The following is a 23,068-nucleotide window of genomic DNA, read 5'->3' on the forward strand; positions in this document are numbered from 1 at the left end:
TTACATTCTGTCTTGTAGCGGCTGGTGTAGACGTGTTTTTTTGAGCTCGGCGATTTTTGTCTTGGTGACGTTGGGTGCTTCCACGTGGACGATTGTGCTTTTGTTTCGACATTAAAACCGTATACCCATGTTTCATCACCAGTTATGACCCTTTCAAGTAAATTTGGATCGTCGTTGACGTCGTTTAACAGCTCCTGAGCGATGGTAATGCGTTTGTTTTTTTGATCAAAATTCAGCAGTTTTGGAACGAATTTTGCTGCCACTCGTTTCATGCCCAAAACATTTGAAAAAATATGATGGCATGAGCCAACTGATATGCCAACTTCATCAGCAACTTCTCTAATAGTGATTCGGCGATCATCCATAATCATTTTTTCCACTTTTCCCACATTTTCATCGATTATTGACGTGCTGGGTCGACCGGAGCGTTCGTCGTCTTCAACGTCTTCGCGGCCATCTTGGAAACGCTTATACCACTCGTAAACACTTGTTTTTTTCATAGCAGACTCACCGTAGGCTCTCTGTAACATTTCGCACACTTGGTTACACTTTATTTCATTTTTCACGCTAAATTTAATACAAATTCTTTGACTCTTCAATTCTTCCATTGTTTAAACTAACAAAAATCGCCGAGCTCAAAAAAACACGTCTACACCAGCCGCTACAAGACAGAATGTAAACAATGAATACAGCTGAAAATTTCACCATACATTAGGGACATATGTACCAACACAATAAAAAAAAATTTTGACCACCGGACTCTCCAGACGCGCGCAATTAAAAAATTCCGGGAACTTTTTGAACAGACCTCGTAGCTCATCAATTTCGTTGTGGCCGACCGTTGGGCAGCTCAGGATTGAAATTTCTCTGTAATTTGTAACATTACTAACGTTTCCGTTTTTGTGATTTGGTAAACTTAAAGCCTTCTTCCACTGCGTCGGAAAAGGATCCTCAGCAAGCGATCGATTGAAAAGTACGGACACAGGTGACGTCAACGACGATGGACATTGTTTGACGATCGACGGCTTGAGTCCATTCGATCCGGCTCCTTTTGCACTGCCGAGAGTACAAAGATTTTCATACAGTTCACGTTTGGTGAAAGAGGTATGTTCATGTTGTATGTCGGCAAACTACTCAGGTATTCCAACAAAGGCAAACTACTCAGGTGTTCCAACGAAGGTGGTGGGTGAGTTATTACTTAGCACACTTTGAAAGAAAGACGCGAATAAATTTGCCAACTCTGTGGGTTCTGCCGATGAAACGTAAGCAATCACTCCACACATCAGATTCACCGAAACCACGTCTTACCTTCTCAGCGGCTTGTAATCGAAAGAGGACGATGTTAGTCGCTGATTGCTCTCGTTCGTGGTCAAGGCTTGCTGCACCAAATATTGGTGGATGCACATGCTTACGCTGACGTAGCTGTCAAGCATAAAACCCTTCAGAGTGTTGTTGTATCTCCATTCCACAAACTCCTTGGCTGACGATGAATATTGTCTCTGATGGTTGACAAATTCCGGAAATCCACGACTAATTGTTTTATTATATGATAATTAACTTAAAGTGTTAATTATTTTCTATGCTAGTTCGGAAATTCTTTTCATTTGAGTAATTACTTTTGAATATGCACTTACGCTTCTAAGAAACGAGAAGTACTAAATGCGCACCAAGCAATACATAAAAAATCAGGGCCCCTCCCAAACCGAAATCCTGGATACGGGCCTGCATTGCTAGATAATCAATCATTCATGAAACTCAACTATGTTTGAAGATGATCAATACCGCATTTATGATTTCGACAAAAACAAAATTTCAAATCAGCGTGTGACGACAAAGCAGAGAGTGAAGATAGACTTGCGATACTACATGTAAGTGATTGCTGGCGGAGGAATTCTGATAGAGATAAAACTATAATTGAATGCGTGTTTCATTACATACTTGTATTTCGCATGTCATTTTTTAAATCTGTTTTTCTCGTTAGATACCGATAAAATTAAAAAAAAAATGCTGTGAATTCAGCAGATTCAGAGGCGTTATTCGATTGAGACATTCACATGACATAGTAATGGACTTTACAGAGTTAGTGTTCATAAAGTCCTCATATAGGTCTTGAGGAAATAAATGATTAAAATCATAGTTTACCTACTGACCTCATTAAATATGTTGTAACACATTTTACTCAGTGAATGTTGAATAAAATTACGATCTACCCCGATATACTCGATATACCAGTTTTTATCTTGATGATCTGAAAATTTAATAACTTTATAATGAAATATCAAATGCAGCATATTATATAACTACCCATGACCAATTACCACCTCATTAATTTAATATAATTCACCCAGCAGGATGCTTCTGATGAGCACACAGTTAAATTTCATAAAATCCAAACAATGACGAGCGATCGCAATTCTACCCACTCTAACCACATGACAGAAATTAATCAATCATAGACTTATGTTAGGCCTGCGTATGCATCACTTTTTGAATGGCCGAGACACGAAGATGATACTCTAATTTTCATGCTCGGTTTACTCTCGCACTACCCTATCTCACTGAACATCCGTGGGCACTGCCGCAATGTTGTGGTCCGAGGGTGTACGTAAATGCAGCGCCTACTCTGGTGGACGGTCGCGACCTGCTAAATAGCCCTGCCGAACTAATAACTCACCTGTGCCGCCACTATGATGAAAGCACACCATCCGACGTGACGTAATCTGAAACAATAAGAAAATTTTGTTTTTATTAGATTTTCTTCTACTCTCCACTGCAGTTTGGTCGTTTTTTTTCCCTATTGCAAATTGTTGTTGGACGCATCGTTGTTCGAGAGTATCTCTTCTTTTTTTTCTGCGACTGGGCAAACGTGAACCGATTTGACATGAGGAATGACCCACGGGGATATGCATGGGTCAGCGAAGATGGATAAGCTCAGGTTGCAGCAACTTGATTTCGCAGGTCGCCGAAACCGACCGGTCTGAGGATACCGCAACGTAGGTGTTTAGCAAAGAGCAAATGGTTGGCGGATATTATTCAAGATTACTAATTAATGGATCTGGTTTGTTTGATCAACAGTGGCGCTCAAGTTGGTTGTGGAATGCGAAATGACAGCAGGAAGAAGATCATTCATGGATCGGATGTTTTTTTTTTGTTTCAGCAATCTACAGTAGCGCAATGGTGGTTGGAAATTCGATTGGAGCTGTTTTTCGCAAGTCTACCAAGATATTTTATCTTATGCATAAATTACAAAGTTATCTAACTATATTTTGATAAATTGTTCAATAAATGTCACATCTAAGAATGTTAACTAAAGCAGCAATAATTATGATCTGTGAAGTCACGTCATAACGTTCGTCTTGCTGTCGTCGAACTGTGCACTACAGACAATTTAAACTAGATCTCGTCAATGGCACGTTCTGACTCGGCCAGCAAATCCCCAATCGGTTCAGCGACCAGGTGTAACGAAATGGGAACCTAGCTTGTGCGCTTGATCGGTCAGATCCGGGCCATGACGAATTCAGTGAAGCAAAAAGGAGGATCAACACGGTTCAATTGCAGTCATTTGCTGGTGGTATTGCGAGTTCCAGACCCAATAATCAACACAAGTCCGGAAAAGCTGATGCGGTCGAGCCATTTAAACCCGAATGACTTCGAAGATGACAAATCAAACCGTCGCTAGCATAATTTTCCTACTTCGGTGAACTAGTTTTTATGTGTGCGGTGGCAAATCAGCCGTGCTACTTTTTGATCCCCTCGATTTCCATGACTGGATTTCTTTGTGTTTTTGTGTAATCCGCAGAGCTGATCCGACCTTGAAGAAGACGAATGCTCTTTGGTTCAAGTTTATGAAAAAATAAACATGCGGAAACAATTTTTATATTGGTAGCGATCGACAACTTACATTTGCATAATATAATTTAGTATGCAATTTAGTGAAACACATGCAAGAATATGCAGAAAATGAAGGAAGTGGATGGGTTCAGAATCAGAACTACAGGGTGTCCCAAGAAAAATTATAAATGCAGTAGGAAACCCAAACCACCCAATTTTTGAGTACATTTTCAATTGTTTCTGGCCTTATGTCATCAAAGGAAACTTGAATTTCGTGCTTGAGGTCTTCAATTGTTTCGGAGGCTAATTCACATCTGCACATCAGAAAATTTCTGCTGACTATTCGATTTTCAAAGATTGTTCGCAGAACATCGATTGTTTCGTTGGCTGTGTGGCACGTAGCACCGTTCTGTTGAAACCAAACATTTTTCATAAGTAAATTTCATGTGTGAACCTTTTCAAATAAACGTATAATCATTGAAATCTATCAAATAGTTTTTTTATTATTGCATTTTTAAATTCGAAATTTATCGGGGGACACCCTGTAATAGGCTCAAGTGGCACATTCCCCGGCTTACACATAACAGAACAAAATCTGCGTGAACTTTTTCGCTGCATGGAAGTTGAACAATGTATTCTAGAAGCTGCTTTTAAGGTCGTTCGGTTCCGTCGCGCAAACTTTCAAGTGTGGTGTAATGATTGTAATTTCTTGATACGAATGATGAGGACGTTTTATGCCTGCTGGAGAGAGAGATTGCCAAATTTCATCTCCATCGGGCTTTTCCCTGCTCCAAATAAATAAATAAATAAATAAATGATACCTTTCTCATTAACATTTCATTCGAAATCTGTGAAAGTTCCAATGGAGTTTTCGAAAATCTATTTCCAGAGCAGGAACTCAGAAACCGTAACAGCCGTAAAAAGTTTTTGCGGCCGTCAAATAACCAGGACTACAAGTTCAAATAACTATAAAATCTACTTTGAAAATTTTGTTCTTATCTGTGTCGTAAATTTCATGACGATTATACATTTTGAGCGGAAAAACAATTCCATTCAAATATTGATTATATAGATAAAGACATTGTTTGAATTGAAGCAAATTGATTCACCTCTCATGCACTTTTTCGATTGAGTCAATTATACGAAAACCTGTGCTCCTCTCACTGCTGTATAAGAAATTCACATTAAATTGTTAGTAATACTTTTCAAGCAGCATAATGGAACATGCTTTGTGATTGAATTTTTATTTTTGTTATTATTATCAATTTTTTCTAGACCTATGTCCAATCACTACACGTTAGATGCACATCTCCTTCGAATTGGACTTTCCGAGACTAATCATTGTGCTTGTGGCGAAGGGTATCGCGATATTGATCATGTCGTTTGGACATGCGTGGAGTATCGTGATGTCAGATCTCAACTATTAAATTCCTTGCGTACCCAAGGTAGACTATCCAATGCCCCAGTTCGCGACATTCTTGCTTGTCGTGACGTTCTTTACATGAAACTTCTTTATTATTTCATTAAGTCCATTGGAGTTCCAATTCAAATTTTACTTTATGTTAGACTGTTTTCTCTTCCATGAGTTCAACCAATAGCCAGCTATCTTATCTTAATTAAAAGTGATGAACTGATACAAACAAACTTGAAATAGATGTAAGATCATGTACAAAATGAATGTATTTTATTTAATGTAATATATAATAGCAAATCGCTTGTTAAAAACAGTGTTTATATTAACTATTGAATACCAAAATACTAATATGATATTCGGAATGCATTAGGTTTAAAGTACTATGTATTGTGGATGCCACGGCGAAGAAAAACTTATGTATATTGCCTATAAAATAAATGTATTTAAAAAAAAATATTATCGATTTTTGTAATTATTTGTAAACACAGCCGATGAAATCGGTTGCGTTCTTATGCATTCCGTGCATACGCGCTATCATTTTGCTACCCCAAGCCTTGTGATAGACACAGCTCTAAAACACGACTAGACATGACAGAACGTATATCGAACATCCAGTCAGCGACTGGCACCAGTAGAGAAGGTGACAAGCGATTATAAATATACTCTCTTACTCAGTGCTTGAGCAGAAAATAGGCATAGAGCGAGAAGACTAGTGTTATGGCGACTTTACGTCAAACCAACTAAAAATTATTGAATCATTACATAAGTTACTTTTTGTGAATCATAGGTGTTACGAAACGTTACATGTGTTACTTTTTAGTAAGTTATAGGCGTGACGAAACGCAACACGTGTTACTTTTTTGTGAGTTATGAAGTTACAAAGCGTTACTTGCGTTACGTTACGCAATGTTACTTTGTTGTAAATTATAGGTGTTACAAAGCGTTGCATGCGTTACTTTTTAGTAAGTTATTGGCGTTACGAAGCGTTACATGCGATACATTTTTATAAGTTATATGCGTTACGATGTGTTACATGCGTTACTTTTTGGTGAGTTATTAAGTAACGAAGCATTGCATTACTATTCGGTAAGTTATAAGTGTTACGGAACGTAACTTTTTTGTAAGTTTAAGGTGTTACATGTGTTACTTTTTCCAAGTTAAAAGAATTACGGAGCGTTACATGCGTTACTTTTTTGTAAGTTGGAGGCGTTACGAAGCGTAGCATGCGTTACTGTTTTGTGAGTTATGACGTTACGAAGTGTTACATGTGTTAGTTTTACGTAAATTATAGGCGTTACATGAGTCTATTTTTTGCAAGTTATAGCCTTTACGAAGCGTTACATTTCTGTTAGTTATTCGCGTTGCAAAGCGTTACATGTGTTTTATTTTTGGTTAATTGTGGGCGTTACGAAGCGTGATATGCGTTACTTTTTTGTAAGTTAAAGGCTTTACATGCGTTACTTTTTTCAAGTTATAGGCATTACGAAGCGTTACATTCGTTACTTTTTTGTAAGTTGGAGGCGTTACGAAGCGTTACATGTGTTACTTTTTTGTGAGTTATGATGTTACGAAGCGTTGTATGTGTTACTTTTTCGTAAGTTATAGGCGTTATGAAGCGTGATATGCGTTACTTTTCTCTAAGTTATAGGCGTTACATGAGTTTATTTTTTGTAAGATATAGCCGTTACGAAGCGTTACATTTCTGTAAGTTATTAGCATTGCGAAGAGTTACATGTGTTACTTTTTTGTACATAATAGGCGTTACGAAGCGTGATATGCGTTGCTTTTTTGTAATGTATAGGCCTTACAGGCGTTACTTTTTAGTATGTTATAGGCGTTACGGAGCATTACATTTTTGTAAGTTTTCGAAGCGTTACATGCGTTACTTTTCAGTAAGTTATAGGTGTTGGGGAGCGTTACATTTTTGTAAGTTATAGGCGTTACGAAGCGTTAGATGCGTTACTTTTATGGGAGTTAAACGGAGCGTGTCATGCGTTACTTTTTTGTAAGTTATAGGCATTACCAAGCATTGCATGCGTTACTTTTTTTGTAAATTGTAGGCGTTACGAAGGGTTACAAAAGTTACTGTTTTGTGAGTGACAGGCTCTTATCTCGCTCTCAAAAAAACGTCTGTCAAAACAATTATAAAACTGTTATATTTATTCGCACTTAAATTGGATTACCGATCTCCGCTGTTCAAATTTCGGTAGCTGTTTTTTCGGTAAAAATAACATGTTATCACAGCTGTACCGTAAGGTACTGCTGTAAACATATGTAAACAGTAGAATGAAAATATTCGGTAGTTCGGGTGTTCTAAACTCGTCCAAAGATGGAAAAATTACCGAACGAAGCTCAGTGTGTGTGGCATTGTGTCTATTGTGACCATTACCATTTAAATACTGAAATCTGATCTCACATACAACGAACCTCGAACCTCATAGCGAATGTCAAGGACAAGGATATTTGTAAAGAACATATCTCTCCTACATACGATATGAAAGATCGCTTGAAGTACTTTTATATGTAAGTGGTCTCATCTGCACCTTTCTGCGCCTTTTGATCATATACAAATTAGAATTACCATATTTAAAAAAAACTTAAAAAATGACTCTTTCATTAAACTGAAATGATAGGTTCATAGTTAACATATTCGAGAAAGCTGTGTAGTTTTTAATGATGAATAACTACATGATGTATAACGTAAAAAAAACTCATAGAAATTAAAAAGACATAAGTTTTCTTACAAAAATTAGTTTTAGGAGACGATTTTCAGAAAATACTCTATATCATGAATTCTACGTAGGTTCTAGGTTCATAGTTAACATATTCGAGAAAGCTGTGTAGTTTTTAATGATGAATAACTACATGATGTATAACGTAAAAAAAACTCATAGAAATTAAAAAGACATAAGTTTTCTTACAAAAATTAGTTTTAGGAGACGATTTTCAGAAAATACTCTATATCCGCCATCTAACTTTTTTTTGAACTAGCGGTTATTTCGACATTGGTAACCTTAATGTCACTTCTGATTTGACAGAAACATAGTTTTATCCTTCCGCTGAACGGAAATGGTTTTGTATACTCTTTAGGAACGCGTGAAAATAGCTTGCGATCAGCTTGAAGAAGACGCCGATTTTTGCCAAAAAATCATCTTCTCGGATGAGGCAAATTTTCATCTCGGCGGGTTTGTTAATAAGTAAAATTGTCACATCTGGGGGACGGAAAACCCGCACGTTATCATGGAGAAGCCGATGCATCCTCAGAGAGTGACGGTTTGGTGCGGATTTTGGTCTGGCGGCATCATTGGGCCATTTTTCTTAGAAAATGAGGCAGGAGCCGCCGCCACGGTCAACGGCGAGCGCTACCGCGCCATGATTAGCGATTGGTTCTTCCCGTTACTTGAAGAGGAAGACTTGGACACCATTTGGTTCCAACAAGACGGCGCACAGTCTACGAAGATCGAATTATCAGTCGAAATTCGGATGTCGTTTGGCGGCCTCGGAGCTGTGATTTAATGCCGTTAGACTATTATCTTTGGGGAGCTGTCAAAAATAAGTGTTACGTGGACAAACCAGAGACAATTCAAGCCTTGAAGGACAACATTCGTGTTGCCATAGCTGAAATAAAGCTGCATGCAATCGAAAATGGACTAAAAAACTGGACATGGACTGGCGCACTGCAAGGCCAGCCGAGGCAACCATTTGAATGATTAACGGGAAGGATTGTACTTTAATATGAAAAATAAATTTCGAAATCGAATGAAACGTTAGTGTTTTATTGCATGTTTAAAATAAAGTTACATGGCGGACCCTGTATGTAACGGGAATAGTACCTTCTACAAATTTGTTTGAAATTACTTTTTGCATGTTTACCCTGAACTAAAATGTTTTCATCTCACTTCAAGGGGGATTGGAAGCGAAAACAAAAATTTCAAACAAATAGCGCATATCATTCTCATCAACTTTACCGAAGATACTGTACCTCGAAAACAACGTTTTTAACGTGTTATCAATCAAGAGCTTAAAATTGGGCTTTTGAACCACTGTACAGTGAAAAAAAGTAATTCTAAAGTTCTATAAAATTAAAAGCGATTATAAGGAACGATTCATAGGCACTTTATTCTATTACAAATAAAGTGAAATATCAGAGTGTTTTGGAAAAGCGAGTGAAACATATTGAAAAACACGTGGTGATGGGTGATGGAAAACTTGAATCGCTTTCGAAAGAAAAATGCCAAATTGGGATGTAATCTTTATACCGTTTTTGTTTATTGATCAGAGCAGCCCGAGAGCTGACCCAGAGTCGTCAAAACAACTTTTGATGTGTTTGTTTTAGCAACCTGGGGTCGCTCTAGATCGGACTCAAATCGCGTAGTTTCGCTCTGAAAATTTTCTCGGGTTGCACCACGCATCCATGCGAGTTTGTTTATTTTTTTCTTTTTTATATGAGTTGTTGTTTAGGGCGCGTACCACGTGTTCGTTTTACTCGGAGTCAGAGTCGCCCGCGTGTAGGTTCTAAAACGAAAACGGTATTAGATTGATCATCTCAATAAAATAATAGAAAAAGTGTGAGTTCTAATGAAAATGCAGGTTTGCAAACGTAAGCGCTGTAATTTCGACAAACTTGTTCGATTAATTCGGGGCCTATGCCTGAAATTACGTGGCCAAAACATCTCTACAGTGACATACCATAATAGACGCTGAACGACATCTGATACAACGAAATTGCTCTTTGGTATTTAAAGGCTTCTTAACACAGTGAATGTCTTACGCTGCTGACTGCAGATAGCTACCCACGCAGCTGAGCTTTCTTCGAAACTAAACATCTGTGAAGAACTGTCTGTATGAACGTATTTCCCAAAACCGCAGAATGTACTCAAACAATTTACTGTTCATCTTCGACGAACCGCTAACTGCAAACTATCTAAGACTCAATCGAATGTGAAATGAATAAAAGGTTCGTTTTCATTCGCAAGCTTGTAGATTAGGAAGATCCAAATGTGCATACGATTCAATTACTCGGTTTCCGTTCGATGAGGTTCTAATTTAAATTGCTGTTTTGCGCGGATAATAGTTTGGTATAACCCTTGAACGATATGTACAGCGCGTGGCTGCTAAAGCTGTTACGAATCCAAAGTCAAACTCACACTCGTCAAAGGGATAAAACAAAAACGCAAATCATTCCCATATAACTATAGCGGAAAGTTGTTTGCTGTTACCTGCTTTATAAACAACGAAGATATACCGAACCGACTTGAACTTGAGACGGTCGGTAGTCGTCGTTGGTGAACTAAATAAAAAATCATCGATCTGTAAAAATGAGACTAATTCCCAGGATTGTAAAATTCGACTCGAAAATAGCGGACCAAAACCAAATCAAAGTTACAAAATACCCGGTGATGATAACAGACGATCAAAACCACCCGCCACGAAAACACCTACTTTCCACGCTAATCTATCATTCCCTTCGTCCCTTCGGCCTCCACAGAAACTCATCCACCCGTTCAGGTGCTGGTGTCAAAACTAGCTCGCGGCTAAAGCGGTTAGACCTGGCGCATAATAAATTCGTTCCACCGCAACGGCTTCTGGTTTAAGCTATTCGCTAGCTAGCTGTTAGCTCAATAGTTCACTGTGTCAGAAGGAATCCTACGGGTGATGTGTTCTAGATGGAAAGATAAGTGAAATTGCCGTATTACCTAGCAGAGAATCGTCACTTTCGGGAAGCCCTAACGGGAAGGGTAATTTTTAGACGCAACGTAGTAGAACTAGCAAACACCTTTAAAATTGGAGTGCTGGATGTTAGCTGTTGACAACTAAGAAAGCCCGAATTTTGAATAACGATGCCAGACATTTTTACTGTGAAATATCTGATTAGAAATGTACAACAGCTCGGCAATTGAAAACTTATCACACGATGCAATAATTACCCAGAAAAATTGAGCATATGGCCAAGAATATTGGGTTTATCCAATTAAGTTTTCAGTGAGAAAAATCATCAGTAAGTTTTCAATACATATAATCGAATAAATGCAGTTAAACACGAGAAGCTATTGACCGGTGACCGACCATTCGGATGTTTTGTACTAATATCACTAATTCGGAAAACGTATCATTTCAATAAGAGTTAAACTTTACGTCTGCTTGGTGGTATGTGTTGAATAGTTAAGTCACAATGCATTTGATAATAATGTTATAAGGTCCTTTCCATTACTCAAAACGAACGGATAAGACGAAGATATATGAAAATTCACTGAATTATTGTGAGAACAAAATTATAATCCAGTCGTCTGAAGGATGTACTGTTAAAAACCGCACACACTCAAATTGCTCTATCTTTCGATCGATTTCTGCAAAATTAATTGAAATTTCGCGAAGGCATAGTTTAATGTGTATTGTTTATACTCTGTGACATAATTTTTTCAGGCGTGCAAGAGTTTTCAAAATTGTGAAGAAAGAACAATGCATGCGCGAAAAAGTTTTGCACGTGTACTGTGAGAATAAGAATCGGTCACATCGTACTATTAGAAAAAAATTTAAATCGTGAATTCCACGTTGTCTAAAGACTGTCCCAAAAAGGGGGACGGGTATAGCGTGATGGGATAGTCGATGCCTATCACGCAGCCCACCTGGGTTCGATTCCCAACCCCGCACATAGGGCCAGAAAGATTTTCTGGTCCGAAGAGGCGAATGACCTTAAGGTGTTAAAACCTCTATAATTGAAACAAAAAAAACTGTCCCAAAAAGTATGGACGCACTTTGATTTCGCTGTAAATAATTCACAAGATATTCAAATTTTATTTGATATACTGATAATATTAGACTACAACTACAGAATATTATTCTCAACATTTGCTACTTAGCCAGTAGACTATCTGGCGCACCTTCATGCAAACGTTCCTTATTAAATTCCGTACAGACTTCTTGGCGACAAGTTTTGACACTTTTTTCCAATCTTTCTCGAACTGTTGAATGATTTCGGCTGCCGAGACATGTTTCCTAAGATGTGCCTTCGTTAATGCCCAAAATTCCTCAATTGGTCGAAGTTGTGGGCATTTTGGTGGATTTATGTCTTTTGGGACGAAAGTGACATTTTTGGTAGTATACCATTCTACCGTTGATTTCGAGTAGTGGCAAGAAGCAAGATCTAGCCAGACGACAACAGGATCCTTGTGGCTTCGAATCATGGGTAGGAGTCGTTTTTGTAAACATTCCTAGATATATATTTTGCTGTTCATTTAAGCAGTGACGATGAAGGGTTTCTAAATCTTACCGCAGCTACAAATTGCTTGCCAGACCATAGCTTTCTTATCAATTTTTTCGACTTCAATCGATGTCTCGGACTGGTTTAACACTTGCCCTTCTCGCACCGTATAATATTGTGGCAAGGATTTGTATTGACTATTATAACTACATCACTAAATTCTCAAAACTAACGATACATTTTTAAAGCGATAGTGTTAGAGAAAACAATTTCCTGATAGTGTCACGAGTTAGATGAAAGTAGAACTGACTTGAACAGCGATTAAATAAGTCGACACATACTGACAATTGACTCGTTGTGACCATAGTTTGTTCTAGCGGAAGGAATGCGTATGAAAGGATGTGCTCGAAGACAAAGACGACGATTATCAAAATCTATCAAACATAACAGCTCCGAGCAATCAATTTGTGATTGGAGAAGATCAGCGAAGAAAACTGCCTTGAATACATTTCTGCGAACGGACAGTAGATCGAGATCTGTACGCTTGCAACGATCTTGGTAACTCGGAAGATTTAGGGAAGATGGTAGTTGGCGAAGCGCAAAACGATAAAATTTATGTTGAATAGCTTATATGCGTTGAATGTCGTTTTAATAGTAGGGTGTCCAAATTACAGCTGCATATTCTAGTGTAGAACGGAACAAAGCACAATATAATGATTTTAGGCAATATATGTTTTTGAAGTCACACGAAAGACGAACCCTAAAAGCATCGAGGCTTTATTTATAGTATATTCAATGTGCTGTTTGTAATTTATTTTCGAATCCAAGACGACTCCCAAGTCTTTAATAGACGACTCTCGTCTAAGAACAGTTTGTAAGATCGAGTAGTCGAATTCAATCATAGAACGTTTGCGAGTGAATTAAATAACAGAACATTTTGAAGCATTAACGGTCATATGGTTTACTCTACACCAGTTTGTTAAAATGTCCAGTTGCGACTGCAAAAACGGCATACGATAACTTCCGAGTTGGCCGAGTTTTCGTTTCGAAATTTCTGTACTCATTCTGGTTAGACTTTTTGATAAATGGTTTACGCTGTCTTGAAGACATATCTTTTGAGCACATTTGTGAATTTTTTCATAACTATAGAAAAATGATGGATAAAGTTATTAACGGAGAAAAAAATCGGCCAACTAACCCCAGGGCCGAGGTAGGTTGGCCGAGTATGATGAAATATGTGAAACACAGATATCACTCCTCATAAGAAAACTGTAGTAACTCGTAGTAAGTAATATGTATGTATGAGGGAATAATAATACCGAGCGAAAAGTAATATGTACATGCATATTAATTAACTATGATTACAACACTTATAATCATCAACATTAGCGTAACATTTAAGTTCACTCAGAAAAAAGGTTGCATTTCACGAATACACTAAATTTACAAATCGGCCAACCAACCCCTATGGATGTTTCCGAGAACAACTACGATTTACACTAACAGAAATAAGAGAACACTGGAATCTATCATACTTTATTTTAGGGGTTTGAATGCTCTTTCCAGCGGTACAATGCTTTTGGAGTTCGGATGATAATTGATTCGCGTTACGCATATTACTGCACAAACACATAAATTTACTCAAAAGTGTCGAAAAAAAAATAAACGGGTTCCTGCACAAACGACGACACCAAAACACCTGAAATTACGTCGGTACATGGGTGGCCTAATACTCCACCAAAATCACAATAGATGTCGCCTTTGTGCATAATAGCCCTTTCATAAAAGCCACTCGGCCAACCTGCCCCTTCGGCCAACTAGCCCCGGTCACCCCTATTTAATATATCGGTTTTACTGCCTTTTTTAAGGAATGGAAAAATTAGGGCCGAAAAATATCCTGTTTTTAGAGAGTTGATGAACAGTATGGATAAGAGAATCAAAATACCATTTGACCATCTTTTTAGTAATATAGATGGAATCCCATCAGGACCAGCACTGAAAGATGATTTCAGCTTGGAGCACGCTTTGCTAACGACAGTGGTCGTAATAATTGGATAAGAGCCAATGGGAGTACGCGGAGGTACGTTACTTGTCGCTTCATGAATTCATGATCGTCAGTTAAAACTTCGTCCGAAAAAGAATGCTAAAGTGCTTACGAAAAAGGTCGCAGATATCGAGAGATGTTGATGCTTGAACTCCATCAAGTGATATTTGAGTTGGAAAGCCCGTTTCATTACGTTGTACGTTAACGTAGCGCCCATTGTTATTTTAAACTATTTTAAACTCCATTTAATTGGATTAAACCAGCTGTGTTATAGTCATCCAATAATTTTAGAGCTGTAGAGGATAACGACGAGCTTGTAGAATAAGGGTAGAAGTATTTAGAGGAAGATAACCCCCTTTTATACGAGGAATGTTAAAATCGCCTATCAGAATAAGGTTATCATTCAAGGATACTTGCTCCGTTACAAACGAAAGAGATTTTAAGTGCTGGTCAATTAGATCAAAATCATTGACACGATCAGGTGGTAAGAACAGCACGCAGAGGTAAAGTGTGTAATTGTTGAAAGTGATAGCAACCCAAATTTTTTCAGCACAATTGCAGTTCGGTATAGATAACTGGCGTGAATTGATTTCAGAGCGACAGGCGACTAGGACTCATCCTCCCGTTTTTTAGCACTGTTATGTGAATTTCTAACCTGTCTGAAAACTGTATACATATTACCAAAAATCTGCTTCGATAATGTTTGGTTATTCAGCCATGTTTCAGTGAATATATATAGATCGTAAGCAAAATCGGATCAAGCAAGGTTATAGTCGGTAAGAGAGCTATTAATTCCCCCAATGTTTTGATAAAACATTATCAAACCAAGGCCATTTGATTTGGTGCTATTGTTTGATTTGAGCGATGTGACTGTCGAGTGTGATTGCTCTAATGGTGCAGCCTGCTCGGACGAATTGATCGAGATGCTATTGTGGACTGTCGTAGCGTTTAAGAAATCGAATTAAAATTCGGAACTAAATTTACAATAAGCCAAAGTTTTTCGAAATTTGTTGGGTCAATTTCGTGAAAATTCAGCCGATGGAAAATGTCCGGTTAGTCGGTTACGCCACTTGAAACCGTTATATCTCCGGAACCAGAAGTGACAGCCATTTGATCTTCGAGCTTGGTCCACAATACAACAGTAGCTTTCAAACGAGCCTAGCCTTGTTAAAATCGACTAAGCTCGAATCTTTGAGAGAGTTGATCGGTAAAAAAACAACGCGTTCTGTCGTTTACGTCGCTTATACCATTATATCTCTGGAATCACAGTCATTTGATGTTTGAAATTGATCCATTATTCAATAGTCGCTTTCAAATGAGCCTAGGTTTGTTGAAATCGGTTCAGAGGCATTTAAGTCAATGAGAACAATCACAACCGGAAACCGAACGCCTTACTTCAAGATGTGTCTAAAATGTTGCATGTGAGCAAGACTCCCGTACAGAATACTAAACCCAAACTGAAACGCTGAGGTTCAGATGCTGAAGCCAGCCAAAAAATTCTTTATTTGGTCAGCAATTTGTACAAGCGGAGTACACTTTTCTTTACCGCAAGCCATGAATGGACAGGTGTATTTGGTAGAGTGTTTCCAAAAGTTGTTTTTTCCTCTTCTAAAGCCTCATTTCGATCCGAAGATCATCTGGCAGGAATTGGTATCAATTATATCTACACGAAGTGCGAGCTAGAGTGGCATAAGGCGAATAATGTAGATTTCGTACCGAAATAAATAAACCTCCCATACACTCCGGAACTGGATCCAATAGAAAATTATGAAGGCGTACTTTCTAAAACAACCTAAAGTAGTGAAGAATGTAGTAGAACCTTATGGCTGGGGTTAAGGAAAAGTCGCAGGATATAATGGCAAAAAAAATTAAATGAAGTGCTGTCAAAGCTAACTTGAATTATTTCTCTTCACTCCTTGAAAATTTCATGATAGTCGGATGAAAAATCGATTTTTGAGAATAAAAAATATCGATACCGTCGACACTAAATTTTAGATTTAGATTTCATATGATGCTGTCAAAAATTTTCATCCTTGTTTCACGATTTTAAGCTCGTTTTATTGCTTAAGTATCATCTTATATTTACAGTAATTACAATTTATGTCATGGTATCTTGTCTTGATATCTATTTTCTGACGTGGGACTACTTTTTTGATTTCCATACAGAGGTGCAAATTCAAAATACGGAAAATAAACCTTACAAACAACCGCCTCGATTTGAGTAGATAAAACTATATACATTATATAATTGGTGGTCAAAACATCAGTTAGTAACGAACAATGTCTAGACTTTCTTGTTTTTCATTCCATTGTCGTGATTTTTCCTAACATGAATGACAGTTTCGTATATATTATATTTAGTTCACGGTTTTCATCGGAATTCCTTTCTTCAATGCGAGGTCTCGCTTTTTTTTTCTTCACAAAACAAGAAATATTTCTTAGCTGTTGGTGTAATGCAATCAAAAATCTTCCATTGAAATTCTTAGTCTCTCACAACAACAACCATTTTTTCTTCTAAGACACTGTACACGACAAACAAAACAATTGGAAATCAACATTTCTGATCCTTCCAAGGCTACATATTGTTTGAATAGTCGTTATAAATCTATAAAATGAAATTTTTAAACGTAGCGTAGTGCTGAACCGAAAATGGGGCTACATGTCCATTAGAGATGGGCAGGTAAACTTTTTTCTAAAGCCGAACCCGACCCGTACCCGATCGAAAATGACAAACTTTTTCCCGACCCGAATCCGAAAATACTTTTTCTTATAGACCCGAACCCGCACTGCTAAGTGTTAGTAAGTAATTAGCAAGCGACTACGTATCAGACCTTTTATACGGATGAAAAGCTTATTTAGTCGAAAAAAAATCTTACATCAAAAAGTTACCTGATGATATTTTCACTTTATTCAAATTTCGCAGCACACGATGACTGCCTAACTTGCATTGTAGAAAGATTCTGCAAAAAGATAGTGAATGCCATTAATTTAACGAATTACGTTCTTATGAATTGAGTCATGTGTAGATTTGCGTCATCAGTAAATTACAATTTTTTTCGCAATGTACAATGTAGCGTACTTCATTAGTTTTAATCCATCGAAGTGGTGTAATGATGCCTTTCTCATATTATTTATTTCCTCCTATATATTACAGCAGAAATTCATCAGAATACTACTTTTTGAAAAAAATTTACAAAAGAGTTTTGAAGATTTCTGGTGCATAATTTAAGTTAATGGAAATCTATTCAGTTATATGTAAGAAAGTGAAGTGAGCACAATTATTTGTCGGTACTTCTGGAACCGAAAAATGGATACATAGTGACAATCTTATTCATTCATCCATTAACTAATATTACCTACAAATTTATTTACAATGTGTCGGACTTGGATAAAATTCAGCAAATCATTTATGGGACTATCAAGTCCTTATTTAGTTACAGACTATCATGATCTGAAAGCTAGAGAAATTTACTAGTCAATTGAAAGAATTGGTAACTTATGAGAAAAATATTCTTGAAATTGACATTTTTACACTAAGCACCCTACCTCCCGAACCAGGTGTTGGATCCGAATGAAAATTGAGATATTCTTATTGCATTTTAAGACCTTTCAGTAGAATTTAAGGTGGTGAAAATCGGTTCAGTCTTCTCTGAGAAAAGTGAGTGACAATACACACACAGACATCTGCTCAGTTCGTCGAGCTGAATCTGAAGCTGCATGGTATATGAAATTCGGCACTCCGGGCCTCGGTTCAAAAGTCGGTTTTCACAGTGAATGTATAGCTTTTCTATATGAGAAAGGCAAAAACTAAAAAATAATCATAGATTCCTTCTTCGAGAATATTAATTTCAATGTGTTTCTGAATTGAAACAAGGTCAACTTTTTCACGATGACACCCAATCAATCAGACAAACTTCGGGATCCGGTATTATGAGGTAAAATGTGCAAAAACTTGTACAAATAATTTGTTTGATTCTGACTTCCGGTTTCGGTGTTATGGTATAAAATATGCAAAAAAAAAAACATAATAACATAATAATTTTTCTCAGAGATGGCGTGACCGATTTTCACAAACTGAATGGTCTAACAGTCCTTCATAAAACTTCTGAATGTCATCTGTATCCGACATCCGGTTCCGGAATTATAAGGTGATTAGTGCAAAAATTCGAATTTAAAATCATTTACTCGCTTTTCAACAAAGATTGATTCAATTGGTCTATACAAAACTTCTGAATTTCATTTATGTCCCACTTCCGGTTCCGGAATTATAGGTTAAAGTGTGTAAAAACTTTGATACCATCACTTAGAAGGGCGAAACAAAAAACGAAGAAAAAATTCTAAACTGGCCAAAACTACTAAATTCGGTAGTCCTTATCAATAAACGGCCAAACAAACTAATTTCGGCTATCCTGGATCCCAGATTCCGATTCCGGAGGCACAGGAAATAGTGGTCATATTTTTTTAAATGATCTCACTCACTTTTCTTAGTGATGGTTTGACAAATTTTCACAAACTTAGGTTTCAATAGAAGATCCTGTGGTCTTGTACGAAATACCTGAAAAAAACGTGAAAAAATTCTAAATCGGCCAAAACACTACTCGTATCGGTAGTTAATATTAGTAAACGGTCAACTAACCCAATTCCGGTTGATCTTTCAAGAATCGAAAAAAACTATTTTGAAGAATACCACAGTATTGATAGTACACACTTAAAAAAATCCCTGTGATTTTACATCTTATTAGATGCACATAAATGGAGCGTCGCAGTTCACGCAAATTTACGTCGAAGAACATTTAATATTGTGTCTAAGACTCCATGACATAAAATTCATTGAAATAAAAAAAAAGAATACTGATAGCAACCGCCGCGACTTGAACCGAGAGTCATTTGATCGTAAGTACGTCTGTTAATCGACTGAGCCACAGAAGCATGCATCTGCTTGGCAGGTAAAAGGTGCATTTAAATTTATACAGTCGAACCTGCCAGCAGAACGCAAGTTACAGTCGAAACCAGTAAAATTCAAGCACATCTAACATTAAGTCATTACAAATGAGATTTTCCGTCATTTGACAAATTAGGTCTTTATGAATTACATCGTATGAGGGATTAAGTCACCTGTAAAATTCAAAATTTTTTAGAGTGTATGCTTGATATGAGAAAGGCATAATTACACTACTAGGTGGATTGAAACAAGTTTTTTTTCTATGATCATTTATGACAAATGCATCTTTGCACATCTAGAGGAAAATAGGTATCGAATAAAGCGGGAGAACAAAAAAGATTGCATAATCAAATAATTGCAATTTCGATGACCAATTGTGACACGGAGTGGTTAGAGGAGTGGCAAATTAGCGTTGTAAAATTGTTCATGACGTCAAAATGAGATGAGATAAAGAGTAAGAATTTTGGTTTTATTTTCACATCAATGAAGTTCACTACTCTCTTAGGGCATATCCAGTAGTGAACAAAGAATTTTTTCAGTTCTAGATGCAGGCCCGTACCCAGGATTTCGTTTCGGGATGGGCCTAAAGATAAAAAATAATGCTACTGAAGATTGCTTATGTACCTAATTTTCTGTGTGCCTTTAACGGGTGTTTTTAACAGACACTTTAAACTTTTCCACTGCAACTGTTATTGTATCACATTTCTTTACGTTTACTTTCTTGTTATTTCACACATGTCTGAGATTTTCTAGATAATTATATATCTATTTTTGATTTCGGGAGGGGCCAGGGCCCCTCGGACCCCCCCTCTGGGTACGTGACTGTCTAGATGCATAATTTATGTCAGTTTTAAAATTTAAATCTAGAAATTATAACAAAATAAACTGGCAGCCTTAGCAGCGTTTTATCTGTGTTTCAAATATAGAAAAAATAGAACGGCAGCGTATACCAGTTTTAAATTTGACAGTAGAACTGTTAGAATAAATAAAACTGAAACGGCTTGCTGGGGATACGTTTGTTTCAGTTTCAGTTATATTATAGACCACCCATATGAATCTTGCAGCTGCTGAATTTGCTCTTATGATTTAGAAGAAGAATGTATCAAAACGGTTTCGTTTATAATAAGCTTCCATGAGTTCAAATCAATTCTAAGAATTTCAATGTCAATTATATCTAACATAATTTTTTCTTCGGCGAAAGACTACATGTATAAAGTCGAGGTCAAATAAACCTACAATCAATCACTCTAACTTAAATTGTACCCAATCTAACCTTATTGATAAAATCTTCGCTAGATGTGAGAAATCCTTCATTTAGATCAAAATTGCATCTAATTTTAAATTACAAACGTAGACGCAAATACTTCATTTTTTTTCGAAATATTGCAACAAATAATAATTTCAATTTCAAAATGGACAAATGATCAATTTTTTTCGTGAATTCTGGAGTTTTGAGAAACAGTGTATTAAAAATATATTCTTTTATTATACGATAATCAAATTATGCATACTTCTATAATGTAACTCTACACCTCCTCTAAAACTCTTATTTCCCGTTAGCATTGGAATCGAATTCTAAATACTCAAACTCCCCATTGTAAATCAGATTCGAGCCTCTTAACATCACAAATTCCAACCGATCCCCGTGACAAAGCATCTTACCTTCCTATCTGCTTCATGTTGCCAGAACCGTTTTTCTACAATAGCCTGCACCGTTTTTTTTTTCGTTTTGTTCCGAACTTTTGGCTCCGGATTGTTCAACACGCCAAAGAATTTCGCTATTTTCCGCTTCACAAAAGCTATAGAAGATCACTTGTCGTTATCCATTCATCAAAACCACCATCAAAACCACCATCACAACCACAGGGCATCAGAATCTGGCGAGTCAGCAACCTACAATTCCTTCGCACCGTAACAAATCTGTCTCAGTCTCGATTGTCATCAGCGGTGTGCTTTCTCCGTCGTTCTCGTTCTAAATTACGTCGAACACTTTTCTTCAGGTGACTTCAGAAGCAGAAGCTGATCAATTAGACTACAATTTTCTTCACTTTGTACCGTTTTCTTTTTTTCGCGCCTGCATTCGTCACTGTGTCGCGCGCACGAGAAAAATGAGTAATTGAACGACTTTGTCGATGCTGTCGTTTTTTATGACAGACACTTTTCTCCACAGCTCCTGGCGCTCTATGAGTTGCAAGCACCTGTGTGTTACTGCTCCCCCTGTATTTTCTGGATTAATGTTTGAGCTGACACTGGCACAGGTAAGCCGTTTTCGACAGACGGAACAGTTATGACACCGATATTTTTTTTGTGTTGTCGAAGGATTAATGTTTATTAACACTCAAACAATTGCTTCTAAAGCTGTAGGTTTCGTTTCTGCATCACAAAAAGTTTCGCATATCAACAGAAGCTGATCGACTTTTGTACTATGCTAGGTAGTACTACCACTTATAATCGACAAAAAAACCTTAATTTATTCATCACCCGCGATGTTATATTTCACCAACTAAGCATTACGCAACGGCCTGCACTGATGCCGCACCGCGGTGGCTTTGTATGTAGTCTCGATTTCGAACCAAGTATAAGGCGACTCCGCGATTGACCAGCACACCAAGTGGCTTCACTTCTGCTGTCCACCGAAGCGAAAATTTTCCAAACTCGCCAAAGTGCCGAATTGATCAGCCCACAACCAACAAGTCAACAAGAATCACTTCCACACTCGGCGCCTGCTAGCGACGGACTGTCTAGAGCCGGGGAACTTAATCGGAGAAGAAGCCACCGTACTGAAGAAGCAGCCAGCTTTTTCGCGTTGTTTTGGGTTTTGAGCTATCAAGATCGTTTACCGATCGCGCGGAGTGGTGTTCTACAAATTCTCAGCTTTACATTTACATCGGAAAATTATTGAGCGAGCGAGAGACGTCCCACCAGGTGGAAAAAAGGGAAAATCTCTTATTTTCTCTTTTTTCAACGGCTCTTCGTGAAAATTGGGCTCATTAGCAATTCCCCGATGCTTTTGAAGAACTAGACATGAACTCAAGTACACGTGTTTCCTTACCTGTAAATGAAACGGCACAGCTATTTGAACTCGGGTGATTTGTTGTTTTCATTTATCGATACATGGTCAATGAGGGCCGAACTTTCATTACCGCAGCGAAAATCAAAACATTATTGTTTTCCTTTACCTTACAAATATATTGCGCTCGCAACGTACATTTCGAGCTTATTTTCTGTCTGCCGAAAAGAGTTTTACCAACTGACCGAATAAGCGATCAAGTGTGGCATTCCGTCTTTACGAATGATTTTTGTGATTAGTAGATTTACAAGAAAACTGTTATGATTATTTCAAGGAGTGCAAACGCGAACAGTCGCTTTAATAGCGTTTGTAATCGATCAACTCATTACGGTTCAACAGATTAACCGAGAAGTGGTTTGCTTTGGAATGGTATTCAAAAGTTAGTACTAATCGAAGCCATTGTAGTGTCTTCGAAATTTAAGACACTGCAGCAGTAATCCTAATCTGGCTTTTTATAATTTTATGATGTTTTATCTAAATAGATATAGAACTTGAAAATTAGAACAATTTTGTATGAACGGTTGAATAAGATATATACTGTCTTTTATAAAATTTAATAGAATTTT

At 37.4% G+C, this 23,068-nt stretch overlaps 1 protein-coding gene across 1 annotated transcript in view; it reads right to left on the bottom strand.

Moving 5' to 3' along the window:
* LOC131434232 (uncharacterized) overlaps positions 1-21,111 on the bottom strand; it is a 41,782-nt gene extending 20,671 nt beyond the window's left edge. Inside the window, exons 1-2 of the mRNA XM_058600885.1 lie at positions 21,095-21,111; positions 2,675-2,720 (exon numbers count right to left, since the gene is read on the bottom strand). Of these exons, the coding sequence (XP_058456868.1) occupies positions 2,675-2,720; positions 21,095-21,111 (63 nt within the window). The remainder of the gene's footprint in view (positions 1-2,674; positions 2,721-21,094) is intronic.
* Between the last annotated feature and the right edge of the window lie 1,957 nt (positions 21,112-23,068).

Source organism: Malaya genurostris, chromosome 3, assembly GCF_030247185.1.
Source record: "Malaya genurostris strain Urasoe2022 chromosome 3, Malgen_1.1, whole genome shotgun sequence".
Taxonomy (NCBI): Eukaryota; Metazoa; Arthropoda; class Insecta; order Diptera; family Culicidae; genus Malaya; species Malaya genurostris.